This window comes from Dipteris shenzhenensis, chromosome 9 (genome assembly GCF_047967505.1).
Source record: "Dipteris shenzhenensis isolate YYH24624 ecotype China chromosome 9, Dip_SZ_1.0, whole genome shotgun sequence".
NCBI lineage: Eukaryota > Viridiplantae > Streptophyta > Polypodiopsida > Gleicheniales > Dipteridaceae > Dipteris > Dipteris shenzhenensis.
In genome coordinates, this window is record NC_141604.1 from 39,548,708 (window position 1) to 39,567,763 (window position 19,056).

General features: G+C 44.2%; 1 protein-coding gene across 1 annotated transcript; it reads right to left on the minus strand.

Moving 5' to 3' along the window:
• Positions 1 to 310: 310 nt before the first annotated feature.
• SQD1 (sulfoquinovosyldiacylglycerol 1) lies at positions 311 to 13,954 on the minus strand. The gene is made up of 2 exons (XM_087379556.1): positions 12,838 to 13,954; positions 311 to 1,047 (listed from the first exon to the last, which is right to left on the minus strand). The coding sequence occupies exons 1-2, from the start codon at positions 13,882 to 13,884 to the stop codon at positions 634 to 636; spliced, it is 1,461 nt and encodes a 486-aa protein (XP_087235682.1). The 5' UTR covers positions 13,885 to 13,954; the 3' UTR covers positions 311 to 633.
• Between the last annotated feature and the right edge of the window lie 5,102 nt (positions 13,955 to 19,056).

The window sequence follows — 19,056 nt, forward strand, 5'->3', positions numbered from 1 at the left end:
GTATTTTCAAATCAGGTGAATAAATTTTCAATTATGTAACACCCAAACAGGTTTCTCATGTTTTTTACAAACATGCACAGGATTTACACATTGACATGACTCTCATCCTCAATATCTCTCTTTCATTTTCGCAATCAGGTACATCCAAGACTTAAAATGGATTCTATGCACCCAATGTAGTAGAGCCCCCAACCCTCACATCCAATGCTAGGGTTTAGTCACTTTTCTGTGCAAAACTTACATTGGTTGCACAGATCTAGCTTTGTGTTTGTGTGAAAATTTTGGAATGCAGAAATTCTGTAGCAATGCAAACACAAACACAAAGCAAAGAATATAGGACTCATGAAAGTATTACAAGGTCCTACAGAAATATTGATCACACGTTTCACAAAAATGTTTGAACATATATGCCCATTTCTAATGTACATATATGAACTAAAGAAACACTAAAAGGGAGTCAAAACCGTCCATATTTCAGCAAGTTTTGTAGGTTCAGGAAAAGAGTGACTATTACAACAACTTTACAGAAGAGTTGCTCAAAATCCCAAAATAGCTGCTCATCAATCATGGAACCTCCGCTTTCCCCTTCTAAAATCCTACTGAAGCTTTCACCTGTGCCAAAATCTAAAAGTCTCAAGCACGGAGACTAGTACTCACTGTCACAGGTTTAACACCAGCCTTCTTCCAAGATACAGCAGGCATGATCTGGGCCCTGTCCACTCTATCAGAATACTTAATTGCAAAATTCAATACCGAGTCCAGTAAGGAATCAGAAAGAAGGTGAGGGCTTAACCCGAGTTCAATGAGCCTGGTATGTTTTGCATTATAGTAGTGTTCTTCTGCTTCTACACGTGGGTTTGGCACATTTATTGTCTTCACTTCAATCCCAAGCTTCTGTCCAGCCTGTGTAACGAGTTTAGCCAGATCATTCACGGAAAATTGCTCTGTGAACTGATTGAACACACGGAACTCTCCAACATTTGCTGGATTTGCAATTGCCAACTCCACACATTGGACTGTATCCCTTATGTCGAGATATCCTCTTGTCTGCAGGTAGCCATCAAGCTTTAGTTCCGGACGCTTTCACAATTATTGGGGAAGCACCTAGTTGACTAACTGTGTCTCATAAACAAAGTGCACATACAACCATGGTGACTCAGCATTTACAAATGTGGTGACTTGTCATCTTTGGTGCTAGTTCGTATTAGTCCATATTGCCTTCATAAATTTCACAAATAAACAGAGAACCTGTACAATTATAACAATATCATACTTCTCACAGAGGTAAAACCACCAATTCCTGAGGTGCTCTTTATGAAAGTTCTCACAGAGGTAAAACCACCAATTCCTGAGGTGCTCTTTATAACAATATCATACTTCTCACAGAGGTAAAACCACCAATTCCTGAGGTGCTCTTTATGAAACCACCAATTCCTGAGGTGCTCTTTATCAACAAGATGAATGCTCATAAAGCATTCATAAGGCCTGCCTCATGCGCAGCTTGGAAAAAAAAGAAAGAGAGAGAGAGAGAGAGAGAGAGAGAGAGAGAGAGAGAGAGAGAGACTACTTGGATGTGAGGGGGAGAGAGAGACGGGGGGGAGGGGGGCTTGGCTTGAAATAGAAAGAGAGAGAGGGAGGAATATGTGGAGATCACATGCCCTCAATCAATCATAAAAAACAAAAACAGGCAAGTGGACCAATCAACAATTCACTAGTAAAAATTTAAAAATTTTCAGAATTTTGGTCATCTCCAAGAGGAACCTTCACTAAGGCCTACCTAGAGGCAGGCCAAAAACGATACCAGGTAAGACCACTTTGCCAAACATGGGGTCCATACTAAGGGCGATCTGTTGGAGAGGTCACCTCCCAGAGAGACCTAGGTCAACATCAGCCCAGAGAGGGAGGGGGCTGCCATATGGGCAGCACCTCACAGCAGACAGGTACGGCTGGCGTCAACAGCATATACGGGAATGTACAAAGCTGATTGAGCCTGCAACAGGGCTGCCACATGGCGGGTGCTGCAGCAGGAAAAGCGCCTGCCTCTAGACCGGTTTGGGGGCAGATACGGGGCCTACAATAGGGCTGGCAGGAGGGCAGGTATGCAGGGTATCCAAGAGGTCAGGTGGTGCAGCAAAGGGGGGGCTGCAAGTGAGCAGTACCCTGCCCTATATAGGGCAAGGAGGCTGGTCAGCTGGCCAACCAAGTCGGCCAGCTCACAGCCCCATAAAGGGGGAGCAGGCGGGGTCGGTTCAAGGGCCAGCAGTCGGCCATAATCGCACTGGTGGTCAGTCAGTTTTGGAGCCCCTTGGGGCCTATAAAAGGAGCCCCTTGGGAGGGATTTCCAGCAGATCAGCCAAGCAGTGGAGCAGAAGGAGCAACCAAAGCCTCATCTTTGGGCCTACATCCAGGAGGCAGAGCAGAGCTAGGGTTGCTGCAGACTGAGCTCACTTAGGGCTGAACCCTAGGCTGTCTACCAGGGCAGCAAGGTGCTGAGTTCTTTGGACCGAGAGTCAACATACGCTCAAGGTGGAGCACACTGACTCAAAGATCTAGAGATATCCAGCAGATAGTAGAAGAATTTAGTAAGATCAGAGGACCATAATTTGGTGGGACTCTCAAACGGAAATATATTGTTTTGGTGGATTCTATACCTGGCTTGGATCATTGTCTATTTCCTAGTCTGCACCTCTATGTGATGCACATTAAGTTACGAAGTTTGTGATTCCAAACACAACACACATTGTGTGAGCTCCAAGGCTATTCTATCAGTCTTCCGCTGTGCGTACCCTCTGTTGGTCAATTTCTAACATGGTATCAAAGCCCAAGTAGGAGGCTCACAAGTGTGGAAGCTTGAAGGCAGGGACCTTGCTGAAGGACGACCCTGATTCAGAGGCTCTAGGGAATCGACTTCCACAACTGGAGGAATGTGCCCTTTCGAGGAGGGCAACTCAGGTTCAGTCAGGTGTGTACAGAGTTCTTGTCTACATATGATTGAGTTTGCTTTTCGATTTTGCTGTAGTAACAAAGATGTCAATTTCATAAGCAGAAGCCTCTTCAGCCATTGCTCTCACTTCCTCCTCCTCCAATCGAGTTCCTTCTTTCACCATCCCTTACTTTAAGAGTCCAGGAAACTAGATGGGACTAGCTATCCTATAAGGAAGGTGAAGATCCGGAGTCATTTAGAGGCTCGAAAACTGTGGAAGCTGACAACGAGAACGGACGCGAAGCCGGAGGATATGGTGGACAAAAAGGGAAGGATACTTATACTGGTAGATTGAGAGGAACTCAAAGCATGGGAGAATAGAGATGCCCACGCCCTGGCATTGATCATAGGTACTACGGCAGACTCTGTGATTCCTCATATCTAGATGACTGACACATCAGTAGAGGCGTGGGCCATTCTGAAGGATCTGTATGAGACAGATAATACATCCCGGACCTTGACTCTTCAGCATCAACTTTACAATATGAATATGGATGAGGGTGATTCGGTACATGACCACTTGACGAAGGTCAAGGTGGTGAGGGATCAACTAGCATCGGATGGTCAGAAGGTAGACTTGAGTCAGTTTGCCTTGATGGTACTTGGGATGCTGCCATAGAATTTCAATAGCTTCATTACGACTGTGACAGTAGGCCGGAGGATGACTTTTGACGAGTTAGGTCCGTTACTACTACAAGAAGGAGTTAGGGAGAAGCTCTATAACAAAGACAACAACAACAAGGCATTGCTGGCCAAGGATAACGCCGGCAAAAAATGTGAAGCACACTAAGTTAAGAAGTTTGTGATTCCACACGCCACACACACTGTGTGAGCTCCTAGGCTAGTCTTCAACTGTGCAGACCCTCTGTTGGTCGATTTCTAATACAATCTCACTCACATCATGGGCAAGCATATGTGTGATGTGCATCACACACATATAGCTGCCTCAAGAGAAGATAAGACTCATCTAATGGAATGGCTAGCACTACAGAATATACCCGACCCAATTCATAGAAAGTTGTTGGGATGGTCACCTCCCCATCTATAAGCCCCCATATGAGGAGAGCATGGGGGAGGTAGACCTGGAGATAATGGGGCTGCCACATGGGCAGCACATGAGCTGTCATGTGGACAGCACAAGCGACCTTGTGCATGTTAGAATTATTATTATATTCTAGCAGTGACCAATGTAATGTAATAAGTAGGTAAGGATAAGGTTTTGTCACTTGGACAAAACCTTTCCGTGCTTTTGTATTTTACTCACTTCATCTATTGCAAGTTACGTTCAGCACTCTCTTGCTCTCTCCCTCTTTCCTTCATTTGGTATCAGCAGAGCAGAGTCTGCTTCCCACAACTTCTTCCAGCTCAACAGCCCCTTGCTTCCAGCTCCCGTCCGTATAGCCCGTCCGTACAATCTGTACGGACTGATCCCGTACACCCGTACAGCAGCCCACGCTTCAACTCTCAAGCTCACAAAGCTCTTGCTCCCGTACGGCCCTGCATTCCAAACCTCATCCGTACAGCTGCTGTGCATCGCCCGTATAGGTCGTCGTACAGATGCGCCTTTAGTCCGTACTACCGTACAACTATGCCAGCAGACTCGTGGCGGCCGTATAGCCTGCATTCCGTACATCTGCTCCAGGACCATACTACCTTTCGCCGTACAACAGCCGTACGAATCAGCGTTGCATTCCGTACCTACAACTGGCCCTACAATACCTACTCCAACCCGTACATCACATCCGTCGTACATCCGTTGTATTGTTCCGTACATCTGCTGTCAACGCACCGTACAGGTATCCGTACACACTCCTGCATTCAGTACATTTGCAGGAGTCCGTACTTCCTTTGGTGCATTTGCAGGTTTTCTGAGCAGGTACTCTTTGCCAGGCATTTCTGCCCAAAGCCATTGTTTTGTTGTAAAATTTGGGGCATTTTGCATTGCAAAGATCATTGGGTTTTTGCAGGTATCTCTGTTTGCAGAGAAATTGGGACCTCTGAAGCATTTGCAAGCACATTGCAAGTTTGGGGCTTTTGTTCATTTTTTGGCACACATTGCAAGCAAATTGCAAAGATTGGCCAAGAAATTGGGGCTTTTGCAAGAGATACTATTTGGGTGAAATTTGGCTCAATTTCAGCTCAAAATTAGGGGCTTTTAGTTTTGCACTGCAATTTCTTGCATCTTTGGGGCTTTCAGGCAATTTGCCCTCTTGTGGATGCAATTTTCCTGAAGAAATTGGAGCTTTTGACATTCGGATGCAATTTGGCAATGTAAAAGCTTTTTTAGAGTTTTGCAGGCAGTTTTGGAGAGCATTTGGAGGATAATTGAAGTGCATTCTGAGCCTTTGACAGGCTGTGACAGTATTTGTCACTGTGGGCATATTTTTCTTTGCAGATTTTACTTGTGCATTTTATATCCCAAGAAGGGATTGCACTTGGTCAGTCTGCGATTATCTGGTGAAAATGGCTTAGAACAACTCCAATGAGGTGTTCGGGGTTCTCACACAGGAGGATCAGTTGGATGGCACCAACTATTCCTTGTGGAGTTTCATGGTTCGCAATATCTTGGTTGGCAGACATCTTTGGGATTATGTCAATGGAGATGAAGCAAGACCAGATACAACGACTACAACTGGAGGCAGGGGTAGAAGTACAAATGCAGCACAAGTAGTTGGAGCAGCCGCTCCAGGAGCTCCCACAGCAAAGCAGAAAAGATGGGACTCTAGAGATGCACAAGCTCTTTTAGTAATTTCTCTTTTTGTCAAGAGGTTCATTATACCTCATATTCGGTCATGCAAGACATCTATGGCAGCTTGGGAGATACTAGAGAGTATGTTTGCAGCAAGAAATGATACCAAGGTTTCCTTTCTGAAGCGAGAACTTTCTCATACGCATATGGAGAAGGAAGATTCCATGAATTCTCACCTCACACAGCTTCAGGACCTCAAGGAACAATTACTGAATATTGATGAAGTCATTCCGGATTCAGAGATAATCACCACCACTCTGAACTCTCTTCTTGAGTCCTATCTCGATTTCCACACCTTGCTGAATTTGTCATTGAGGGGGGGGGCAGCAATCCCCTCTCCTTTCACGCAATCAGCCCACACATCAGCATAAAGCTGATTCTAGACAGCCTTCTTATAAGGCAAAGGGTGATACAAATAAGCAGAAAAAGAAGGGCATCTGTCATTATTGCAAGAAGCCAGGTCATTATATTGGAGAGTGCAAAAAGCGCATAGCCAAAGAGAAGAAAAGGGATTCCGGTATGGCTGTGTCAAATGCATCAGTTCCACATTCTCATGATGGAGGAGATGTTGCAGCCAACTTTGTTGAAGAGCACTATGCCTTTCTGTCTTGCACTTCAGATTTTCACTGGGTAGTTCTGATATTACAACCACTAATGATGATGACCCATATGCTTTCTTGACTTGCAGTTATGATCCTTCAAAGGATGCATGCTCTTTTAGTGTTGATGAGACACTTCATACTTGGTATTTCGACAGTGGAGCTTCAAAGCACATCACTTCCAAGAAGAGTCTGTTTGGATCTCTGCATTCTCCACCCATAAAAAAGAAGGTAACTTGTGCGAATAATTCTTCTTATTTAGTGTGTGGAGTGGGAGACATTATTTTCACATCCACTGATGGCACAGATTTCAAAATTTCAGAATTTCATATGTTCTCTATGTGCTAGGGATAAAGAAGAATTTGCTTCAGTGTCCTCACTCAATAGAGGAGGATTTCAGGTTGTTTTTTATGATGACAAGTGTGTAGAATCCCGTAGGATAGAATAGATGCATCTTGCAAGAGGTGTGAGAGCACAATGAAAGAAAGATGGTAGTTCTCTATTATGGATTGTGAGAAAGATGACTCTCTCTTATAGAAAGGGGGAGAAGGTAATACCTTCCCTACATAAGAGGCAATCAGCCCCTACATCACTGGGAATCAATCCCTACATCAGTGGGAATCAATCCCTACATCAGTGGGATTGCCTTTGCCTTACATCATCACTTAGGTCACATACTAGACACATCATAGCACTCGATGTGACTTTACAACACACACAAACACACATGTGACTCCCCTAGATGCACACATGCACCATAGAGCAAGCCCTTGATCATACTTATCCCAACATACCCCCCCTCAAGGGGTTGCCTCTTACAGTGTCAAGGATACATCTAGTGTCATAGTTTCTCATGCCATCTCATGATGGTCAAGGATAAATCTATGGCTAGGATCTCATGCTAGCAAGGGTTCCCAAGGGTGTGAGGTTCACAGAAATGGGATAGACAAAACACATATCACAAGGTGTACATCATATGGTGACCAGAGGTGATTTACATAACATATTCTTTTTGGAGTACTACTCCAGGCAGAGAACCTCAAAATTTGACCAAGTGATGATAAACAAAAAAGACAAAGTGCCTAAAAAGCGTAGGCAGTTTCTGACTTTGTAGTTGCTTCCTTTTTGGCTTTACAATACTTTTCATAGTGATTGTTTTTGCTACAATGTTTGCATGGATTGATCTTGAAGCAATCTTTTGAGAGGTGATTAGTCTTCCCACAATGTTTGCAAGGTGAAAACTTGCCCTTTTGAATTTTTATGGCATAGGCTGTGTCATTGCCTCTCCGGAGTTCCATATGCCTTTCTTCTTCTTGAAGAGCAGTAATAAGACCTTCAAGAGTAGGATTAGGAAGATTTTTCAAAGTGGTAACAACATGATCATAATCTTCACGCATACTTTTGAGCAACACTGCCATTGCATCATCTGTAGTGATTGGAGAGTTGATAGAAGCAAGTTGAGTCATGAGACTCCGCATATGATTGACATGGGCAGCCAAAGGAGTACCACTAGCCATCTTCAATTCAAAGAAAGCAATCTTAAGTGACAATTTTGAGATGTGAGAGCTAGCACCAAAAATAATGTCAAGCTTCTGCCAAGCTTCAAAAGGAGACTCTAAATCAGAAATGTGATGAATATAGTCATCTCCTAAGTCAAGAGCAATGATACCATAGGCTTTCTCCTCTCTAACAGGATCTCTTGCCGGGCGTGTCGGAGCTGAGAATTCTCCAGCATTAGAGGCTGTTGAAGAAGAAGTTGAAGCAGGTTTGACAAGCCCCCAGAGGTTTTCCCTCATCAATGCAAACTTAACCTTCATCTGCCATGTGTGAAAGCCTTTACCATTGAACTTATCCATATTCAAGAAGGTAGCCATGAGAGGCTCTAACCCAAAATGGTCAGTGTCTACTCTCTTACAAGGCTAGAAAGAGTTGAAGGACTTCAAAGTACAAACATTTAGAGTAGAAAAGACTTGTAACCAAATTCCATACTACAAATCATAATGGAAATGATGCTTTAACTTGCATGCTTCATAGAGGTGGCTAAATGAAAGTATTCCAAGCAAATCCAGGTATAGCAACTTAAAGGAAAGCTGTAGCCACACTTGTACTGATGCTATTCAACACTTTAAAACATCAGAAATGCTAAAGTAGCATCTAATGTAGCATCAAACTCACAACATTGTCAAAACTGTCCAAAACAAAGGCCTGAACTTGGAGGGTGCAATTCTCATAGCTCATAGCTCTATTTAAGGGGATTTTTATGCAGGAAGAAAGGCCTTATACCAGAGAAGGGCTACCAATAGGAAAGGGTTGCGCCACGTCACCCTGTAGATGCTTGAGAAAACCGACTGGTTTTTTGTCTATTGCGCCTCCATCTCTTAACCAAATGAGCTCTGATTTCAACAGCAGCTTGCCTTCAGTGTCGTGCAGCTCGGGCTCAGAGGAATCTGCAAAAGAATAAGCACAAAGGCAGCATTGCGCGAAAGTTCGTCGAGGAGTCTGAGTGTTGGCGTTGCGCGTACAGTCAAAATTTCCCTAAATGCTTGCAGCTGGAAGTTCGCCCGTACGTGAGGAGTCTCCATAGGCAGAAAACAAAGCTCTCAAAGATTTGGGAAAGGAGGAGGAAAATGGAGAAGATGAAGAAGCTTTGAGAATCTAGTAGTTTATGCTAGGGAAAGCATCTAGTGCTAGGCTAGGCTAGATCTAGAACCTAAAGCTCTGATACCAAGTGTAGAATCCCGTAGGATAGAATAGATGCATCTTGCAAGAGGTGTGAGAGCACAATGAAAGAAAGATGGTAGTTCTATATTATGGATTGTGAGAGAGATGAATCTCTCTTATAGAAAGGGGGAGAAGGTAATACCTTCCCTACATAAGTGGCAATCAGTCCTTACATCAGTGGGAATCAATCCCTACATCAGTGGGATTGCCTTTGCCTTACATCATCACTTAGGTCACACACTAGACACATCATAGCACTTGATGTGCCTTTACAACACACACACACACACACATATGTGACTCCCCTAGATGCACACATACACCATAGAGCAAGCCCTTGATCATACTTATCCCAACAAAGTGTGCAGTCAGAGACAAAAGAGAATGACTATGCTTTGATGTTGTCTGACACTTTGTATCGGGGTCCTTTTCAACTTGATCTATATGAGAAAAGATCTCATCTTGCATTATCAATTAACACTCCCACTGCCGCCATGCAGAATGCTGAGTTATGGCATGCCAGGTATGGGCACATGAGCTATGGCAGCTTAATGGCACTTCAGAGGCATGATATGGTTGATGCATTGCCTCCTTTGGAGTCGCCTCCTCCTCATGCATGTGAAGGCTGCATTCTTGGCAAAATGCATAGACTTCCCTTCAAAAAGGATGGTGCAATGAAAGCTACATGGAAATTACAGCTTATTCATAGTGATGTCTGCGGTCCCATGAGGACACTTGCTTTTGGGAGTTATCTCTATTTTGTTACATTCATAGATGACTTTACCAACTACACTTGGGTCTATGGTCTCAAGGCAAAATCAAAAGTGTTTATGCATTTCAAATACTTTGTGGCTATGGTTGAGAAATGAGACAGGACTCAAGGTGCAGACACTTCGCACAGATCAAGGGGGGGAGTATATGTCTCATGAATTTGAGACATTTTTTAAAGAAAAAGGCATCATGCATCAGCTTACAGTGAGGCTTACACCTCAACAAAATGGCAAAGCTGAGCAGAAGAATCGCACTGCCATGGAGATGGATAGATGCATGCTCACAAGTAAGAAGTTGCCTCACAAGTTTTGGCTAGAAGGCCTCATGTGTGCCAACTATATTTTGAATCGGGCTCCTACAAAGGCTTTGAAGACAATCACTCCCTATGAGGCATGGCATGGGAGAAAGCCTTCAGTGGACCATTTCAAAGTTTTTGGTTGTGTTGCATATGCCCGTGTGCCTGTGGAGTTTAGACACAAGTTGTCAGATAAGGCACTCAAATGCATCTTTGTGGGATATAGTTCACAAAGCAAAGGCTAATGTCTCTATAATCCTACTACACGCAAGATTTTAGTTAGTTGAGATGTTATATTCTCTGAAAATTCTGCACATACACATGCTGAATTTCAGATTCCAGCCTCTTCAGATGATGTGTTTGAGGGGATGCTTCCTATAGCATTTGGTTCCCCTACTGAAACTCAGAATTTACAGCAACCTCCGCCAGATCCACATGTACACATTCAGCCCCCAACTGATTTAGTACAAACTCGGGCCGTGAATGAAGTTGTCAGGCAAGAAATTCAAGGGATACACTCAGCCAAAACAGTCCCGAATTGGTTGCTTCAGACTCTCAGGGAGAGTAATCTTAAGGCTCCATTGCTTGGCAGGACTCCTAGTGCACTAAGGAACACAGGGGGGTCTCTTTCAATTGAATAAGCTTATGCATGTACTCTTCTTGATGAGGAGGAGCCTAAGACATTTGAAGAAGCAAAGGATAATGTGCATTGGATGAATGCCATGCACGATGAATTGCAGTCCATTCATAAAAATCAGACTTGGGATGTCGCAGGCAAGAATGCCATAGGTACACGTTGGGTTTTTAAAGTCAAAAGAAAGCCATATGGGTCCATTGATCGGTACAAGGCAAGGCTGGTTGCAAAAGGATATGCTCAGAAAAAGGGCATAGATTATGAGGAGACTTCTGCTCCTACATCCAGAATGACCACCATCAGGTCAATTAGAGCAATGGTTGCAAATTTTGAATGGAATGTTCATCAGTTGGACATTAAAACAGCTTTCTTTAATGGAGACTTGTTAAAAGAGGTTTATGTCAAACAACCTCCGGGCTTTGAAATTTCAGGAAATGCACATCAGGTATGCAAGCTGAATAAGGCTTTGTATGGGCTGAAACAAGCCCCACGTGCATGGTATGCAAAAATTGATGCCTTTCTAACCAGCAAGGGACTGCACAATAGTCCAACTGAGAGCACCCTCTACATCAAGAAGGAGGGGGGGGATATTTTCGTCATCATTCTTTATGTAGATGACATGCTGCTCACCGGATCAAATGAGGAAGTAATTGCAGATTTCAAAGTCCAATCGAAAGCAACATTTGATATGTCAGACTTAGGCTTGTTATATTTCTTTTTGAGGATCCAATTTATTCAAGAGAAACGTGGCATTGTTATGTCTCAGTCCATACTAAGCTCTTGGACAGATTCAACATGCATGATTGCAAGCCTATGTCCACTCCCATGGAGCCAAGGCTGAAGCTTACAATGCATGATGCAGGTGAATCAATTGATGAAACATAGCGTACCTTGGGCTTCAGCTCCAAACCTAGAGTCACCCTTAAAAACCTTCCTTGCCACTACGTGGGTCCATATCTCCCCTCCCACAACAAGTAATTGCTCCACTCCAATTTGCCATTCTCCCCAAAGTCGGATAGGCAGCTGTCAAGCCATTGGATCTGAAGAAACTGGAAATTCCACAAAGCAGAATTTAAACCATGTGACTTAGTTGACAAAGGCACACTAGCACTAACGCTAGAGTCTCCTTCCTTCAAAGCAAATGACTCTGTCTGTCAGCCACTGAAGTACATCCTATGTGCTCAAAGGTAACAGGGGAACATACATCTCACTACTTCAGCAATGGAATAGGGTTCCCATGGATCACAGTGGGTCTTGGATCTCCCTCGCAACATGTGCACATAACTAATAATGAAGACATACAAATCTGGAAATAACATAGCAAAGTAGGCAGCAAAAGGATGTCTTTACCATGCTCCTCACATGATGACTATGATACTGTCTCAATCATATTCCTCTAAGCAGCCTAGTGCTGCCCTACCTACAGCCCTATGGCTGCACCAAACTGACACAGACAGCAAGGACCAAATGGTCGCATTTAAAGGCACCGCTGGATCCCCCCCTGCTTTCAGATGCAGGGCAATGCCTATCGCTAGCTGACCACACCCCTAAACTGGGCAACCTTCCAGAAAATAGCAGACCTCAGAAAATGTGTCAACCTCACTAGGCCAACCTCGCTTTTATTCGACCCCCCACCCCCCCAACTGTCATTTAAGGCCGCTGGTCGGCATGGGCAGAATCTAAGCTGCCCTGTGGGCAGCAGATGGGCCTGTCACGTGTGGAGGGGCTGGAATCAATGGAAGGCGGGCCTTACAAGATATGGTGGACTCGAAACACCTTGGGCGGAGGCGGCATCCAATGCTCTCAGTAAACCCCAGACCAACCCTTAAGGGGTTCCCAGTTGACAAGGTATTGACGCCATTCTTCTGATGGACTTACAGTACCTATGTCCTACCTTTGCAAGTCAGCTAAAAATGCATCTAATAATGGAGAGCTTAGGATTGGACTTCGACAATCAACCTTTTGCAACTTGAGGATTAGAGCTAAGAATTTAGAAGCCTTTCTTACAGAAGAGAAGAAACCTTGGGAAGTTAAGTCCCCATGGACGTATTAACTTATGGCAAAAAAGGTACACGATTCACATACCTGGCCCCCTTTCCCATATACCGTTAACGGATGGCCAACCGCTGCTTGTACACAGAACCGATTCAAGGCGGTACCGAAGACACCGTCATAATCTAGCCGATTGACGAGCTCCTCGTCCAAGCTTGTCTCTGGTGTTGAGACCCCGTAGACCACACCTTGATTGAGATCCGTCGCCCTTACTCTCCAAGCTTTACATGCAAAGGCGATATTATGGGAATCGTGCACTTTGCTCAGATGGTAAAAAGAACTGGCTTGCTTCGGATATGGGAGGGTATCGGTGCGGCCATTGTGAGTTATCGTGATGAAGCCCTCCTCAATGTCGATATTAGGGGTGCCATACTCGCCCATCGTGCCCAACTTAACAAGGTGACATTCAGGTGCGAACTCTTTCACTGCAAAGAGCACGTTCAAGGTTCCAATCACGTTGTTGTGCTGTGTAAATACAGCTCTGCCCCTGTCCATCATAGAATAGGGAGCCGACCTCTGTTCTCCATAGTGAACCACTGCATCAGGTTCGAAGCACTTGAAGGCATCCTCCAAGAATTCGAAGTCACAGATATCACCTATGTAAACTTGAAGCTGCTTGCCGGAAATCTGTTTCCATTTCTTCACCCTGTTCTGCAGAGAAGCGATAGGAGTGAGGGTCTGAGTTCCCAGCTGCTCGTCGAACAAGCGGCGAATGAGGCTGTCAACAAGGGCAACTTCGTAGCCGAGATTAGAGAGGTGCAGCGCGGTGGCCCAGCCACAATATCCATCACCGCCGATGATCATGACCTTGGTGCCCTTCCCCTTGTCGGAGCTGGAGATGGGGGGGGCAGAGGAAGCGACATCCGTGACTGCGGAAGCGGGGGGGGGGGGGAATGTCGACGGAGGGGTGAGTCTGGTAGGAGGAAGGGGGAAGCGACTAGGTAGAGAGATTCTAGATGCGTGTAAGCGATGGGTGGAGGGTGGGAGTGAGCTAAGGGAAGGGGAAGCGTGATTGCGAGGCAAGGATGGGGAGGGAAGGGAGGGATGGAAGCAGCGAGCAGCTCCGAGGGACTGAGACATGGCTGGCTGGCTGGCGAGGAAGGCGATCTGCTCAAACTCTTCTTAGCAAAGCAATAGGAGCTTGGAAGAACGGAATCTTAGAAAGATGCTGGATATTCCGCAACTTTTCACGTGGACTAGATTGGACTAGATCTATATGGCTTTGCCTTTGGCTTGTCTCTTGGTCTCCTCTGAGTAAAGGGACGATGGACTGAACCTCTATTGTGTGTGCTCTGGTCCTCCTCTGTGGCTCCCTATCCTCTGCTCTGTGTCGTCTCTGCCCACTGATCCAAGGCTTATGGGGAACCCCCAGCTCAACCTGTTTAGCGCAAGTTCCCGCGCGGATCGATTTGCTATCAAATTTGCCACAATTTCGCTTCTGCCTCCACCTCTTCCCTCCAACAGCCTCGTAGCTTTCGGTGCCTACAGTCCCCATTGAAGGACCGCCCGCCAAGATATCCGCCTCACCAGGCAGCAGACTTCATCTGCAATTGTGAAGTCACGTCCCCATGGGATCTGGATTTCACTCCACCGCTAGTGCATCCTTTTTCATATCTGGAAATGAGTTTTTTAACATTAAAAAGTTTGATGGGACAAACTTTTCTTTATGGAATGAACACATAAGGGATGTACTCATTCAAAACAAGCAAATTAAACCCTTGGCAGGGATGGAGCTAAGCCTACCGATATGTCTGAGGATGATTAGAATGAGTTGGATGCATTAGCAAAGTCTACGGTTAGACTTCATCTTACAGAGTTAGGCTATTTCAAAGTAGTAAATGAGCATACTATAAAAGATTTGTGGAAGAAATTATGTACCACTTATGAGAAGGAAACTGCCTTTAATAAAGCTTACTTCATGAAGAGTTTGTTTGAGTTATCAATGAATGAAAAGATCTCCATTGCTTCTCATTTGAATGAATTCAATATTATTTTCAGCCAACTTCAAGCTCAGAAGATGAATTTTGATGCAAAGACTAAGGCCATATTTCTCTTGTGTTCATTGCCATCCTCATGGGATATCTTCCGTACAACTGTCAGTAATAACAGTGCACCTAGTGGAGTACTGAAGTTTGATGATGTTTGTGAGTAGCTAGATTAGACGGAAGTCTATGGATGGCAACAAGCAAGATGCAACCTTAAATGTGCAAAGGAGCAAATCACAGTTCAGGGGAAGTCCCAAGAAAGAGGGAAGTCTTGTAGCAAATCCAGGGCACGGAACATTGAGTGTTACATTGTGGCAAGAAGGGACACATGAAAAAGATTGCTACAGCTGAAAAGAAAGCAAAAGGATAAGAAAAAGAATGCAAATTAGGGTGCAAATAAGAAGGAAGAGAGTCCCAGGGAGGACAAAGGAAAAATGAAGATTGAGGAGATTAATGTAGTCACTGATAATAGTGACAATGACATTCTCTTCATGTCTAGTCTACCTGCAGACTTGCTTACCACTTCAGCTGATGCATATTCCCAAGATTGGATTTTGGATTCTCATGCTTCATTCCATGTTACTCCCCATAGGGAATGGTTCTCCACTTATGACAGTGGAAAGACAAATTGTGTGCATCTTGGAAATAACTATGCATGTGACATAGTGGGAGCATGTGTTCTTTTGCAAATGGGCCTACATTTGTTTTGAAAAATGTAAGACATGTGCCTAAGCTAACCAAGAGTCTTATTTCAGCGGGTCAGCTAGATGACACTAGTTTTCAGACCACTTTTGGCTTTCAGAGTTGCAAACTTCAAAAGGGCTCTATGGTTTTGGCAAGGAGTGCCAAGTGTGGGACATTGTATCCCTTACATGTATCAGGGGTGTCTGATCATGTTATTGCAATAATCGAGCAGCTAAGTATTTCTTTGTGGCATTGCAGGTTAGGGCACATGAGCCAGAATGGAATGAAACTCTTATGCCGTTTGGGTTATGTACCGCATTTGAGTTTTTCTGACATTGAATTTTGTGAGCATTGTGTCTATGGGAAGCAGACTAAATCAGCCCATAAAAGAAGGGGAAAGAAAGAGCTTGAAAGGCTTGATTTGGTGTATTCAAATGTATGTGGTCCCATGCCTACACGATCATTAGGCAAGGTTGAATACTATTTGACATTCATTGATGATGCAACTAGGAAAGTGTGAGCTTATGCTATAGCTCGGAAGAGCGATGTGTTCCAAGTATTTCAGAAATAGCTAGCTTTGTTTGAAAATCAATCAAGTAGAATGCTAAAATGCCTATGGATTGACAATAGTGGAGAGAGTCTCTCTCATGACTTTCAGCATTTCTGTGATACGTGTGGGATCAAGAGGGAGCTCACATCCCCTCGTACTCCAAAGTAAAATCCAGTTGCAGAACAGATGAACCGCACCATTTAAGAAAGGTTGCAATGTGTGCTTTCCAATGCAAGTCTTTTTTATGGTTTTTGGGCTGAGGCAATGAAGACTACAATGCATATGATCAATAGATCACCTAGTAAGAGTTTGGATGGTGGTATTCCTGAAGAGGCATGGAGTGGCAAAAAGCCCTCTTACTCTCATTTGCGTATATTTGGGTGAGGCATATGCACGTGTGCCAAAAGAGCTTTGAAAGAAGCTAGATCCTAAGTCTAGGAGATGCATCTTTCTGGGTTATGGTGAAAGTGGAGAGATGGGCTATCGTCTCTAGGATCCAGAAGCAAAAGAAAATCATACAAAGCCATGATGTGGTCTTCAATGAAAAGAAGATGCATAAGACACCCATGAGGGATGTGGAAATGAGGAGAATCACTTTCCAGGATGTGAGTGCACCCGCATATGTTGATAGACAGCAAGCTGTCCATGCACCAAATGTGCAAGAAATGATGCCCCCAAGTACTCCCACAGGTACACAATCAAGGGCAAATGATGGATTATCTATTGGTGGAAATGATGAGCCAAATGTGGCTGATATGCAAGCGGGACAACAAGTTGAAATGCCCTTGAGAAGATCACCTAGAGTGCCTAGATCGGCTGAGAGATTTGTTCCAAGGGCAGACTATGTAATGCTTACTGACTTCGGGGAGCCTTTTTAAATAGGAAGGCTATGATGTGCAAGGATCAACGCAAGTGGGAGTATGCTATGCAATCAGAGATGAATTCACTCATGAAAAATAAGACTTGGGACTTGGTTTCTTTGCCACATGGAAAGAAAGCATTGCCATGTAAATGGATCTTTAAGATGAAGGTCACAGGTGATGATGTGCCTAAGTACAAGGCCCGTTTGGTTGCTAAAGGGTTCAAGCAAGAGAAGGGTGTGGACTTTGATGAGATATTCTCTCTGGTTGTGAAGATGACCACACTTAGATGTATATTTGGACTTGTGGCAGCAGAGGACATGGAGCTTATGCATATGGATGTCAAAACTGCTTTTTTGCATGGGGATTTGCATGGTAGAGCCGAAAGACTTTGAAGAAAAGGGCAAAGAGAATTTGGTTTGCAAGGTGAAAAAGAGTCTCTATGGCCTTAAGCAAGTGCCTAGAGAATGGTATCAGAAGTTTGATGCTTTCATTTGGTCCCAGGGTTTCAGAAGAAGTGAGATTGATCAATGCCTCGACACTAAACAGGCTAAGGATAATAACATGATACTCTTGGCACTTTATGTGGATGATATGCTATTGGCTAGCAAGAACACTTATGAGCTACATGCATTGAAGGCCAAGTTGCATGAGGCCTTTGACATGAAGGATTTGGGACTTGCAGGTCATATTCTTGGTATGTGCATCATGCGTGACCGAAGTGGAAAACTCCTTTGGCTTTCACAGAATGAGTATGTCACAAAAGTGTTGTAGCGTTTTAATATGGAGGGGGGGAAGGCAATAAGTATTCCATTGCCTCCATATGTGAAACTGAGTCAGGTAAATAGTCTCAAATCAAATGAGGAGAGGGCCATTATGGCCAAGGTTCCTTATGCATCAGCAGTTGGGAGTCTTATGTACGCTATGATAGCTACTAGACCGGACATTGCATGAGAGTGCGCATGACATGTACCTCAAGTCAATTAGGTTCCAAGATAGATTAACTTGGACTCATAAACAAAATCTTGAGTGTATGTGCATTTTTTCTATTCAACAATACATGATAGGCTTCTTATATAGAGAGAGTCCTTTGAATAGTCAACATCTGTGGGATTCTCTGATCCACATCTCTCCTTGTGGATATCCTTGATCCACATCTCCACATCATGTAGTCCACCTCCTAGGGTGGCTACTTTAATTCTTTCCTATACCATACCTTAGCCTCTAATATGTGCTCATGGCACCATATCTCAACACCTCCCCTTGATGCCATGATCTATTGGCTACCGCAAGGTGGTCACATGTGAGTTACAAGATCAAATCCTCCCCTGGGTGCTTACATGGCTATTCTCAGGTGGTCAGGTTTGATTTACAAACATGTGGGCTGAAGGTGGTAAGGTTTTTGCTTCTCAATACATGATGTCGATGTGGTTGTCTTCTTTGCTTAATGTAGCTTGATGCAGGATGCTTTGTTCTTCCATGTGCCATTATGCTTTATGTGTGGATGCCATGTTTTCTGCTATGGTCATCTCATGCACTTGTGCTTCTGGCATGCTTTTTGCATTCATGCATTGCTTTAGCATTTGTTGCAAAGGTCTTACCATGATATTTGTTTTGCTTCAATGGCAGTGTCTAATTGCTAACAATGATTCTAGCTTGACAGGCACGTAGAGCTTGAAAAGACAATTACTTTTCCTTTTTGGAGCATGTGCAAATTCTTCTTGGATTGCAAGTTATGGCATGTCAAAGTTCTTATGAAGAAGAGGGGCAATTGATGATGTGGCATAGGGGTTCACATGCTATGTGAAGAGATGTGCCTGTGAAGAGGTCATTGTGCCTACCAGGGGCTATGTGCCACATGGTAGATGATGTGGCAGCTAAGCTAGAAGCTGATGTGGCATATGGGTTGGCTTTGCTGACGTGGTCGATTGTGCCACATGTCACTTTTAGACCAACCACTTAACCCAAGGTCATGTTCACCTGACCCTGGTTGGATCCTATCTTCCACGTGTCGGAAGTTTGGAGCCGAAATCTTTGAATATGCTGACCAAATCTTTTGAAGATTCTGTCTTGGAGAGGAATCTTTTGAAGATTCCATCTTGGAGAGGATTTTTATCGAAGAAGGCAGTAGTGCAAGGGCCCGTGAGCTGTCGTATGGGATCTGATGAGGCTG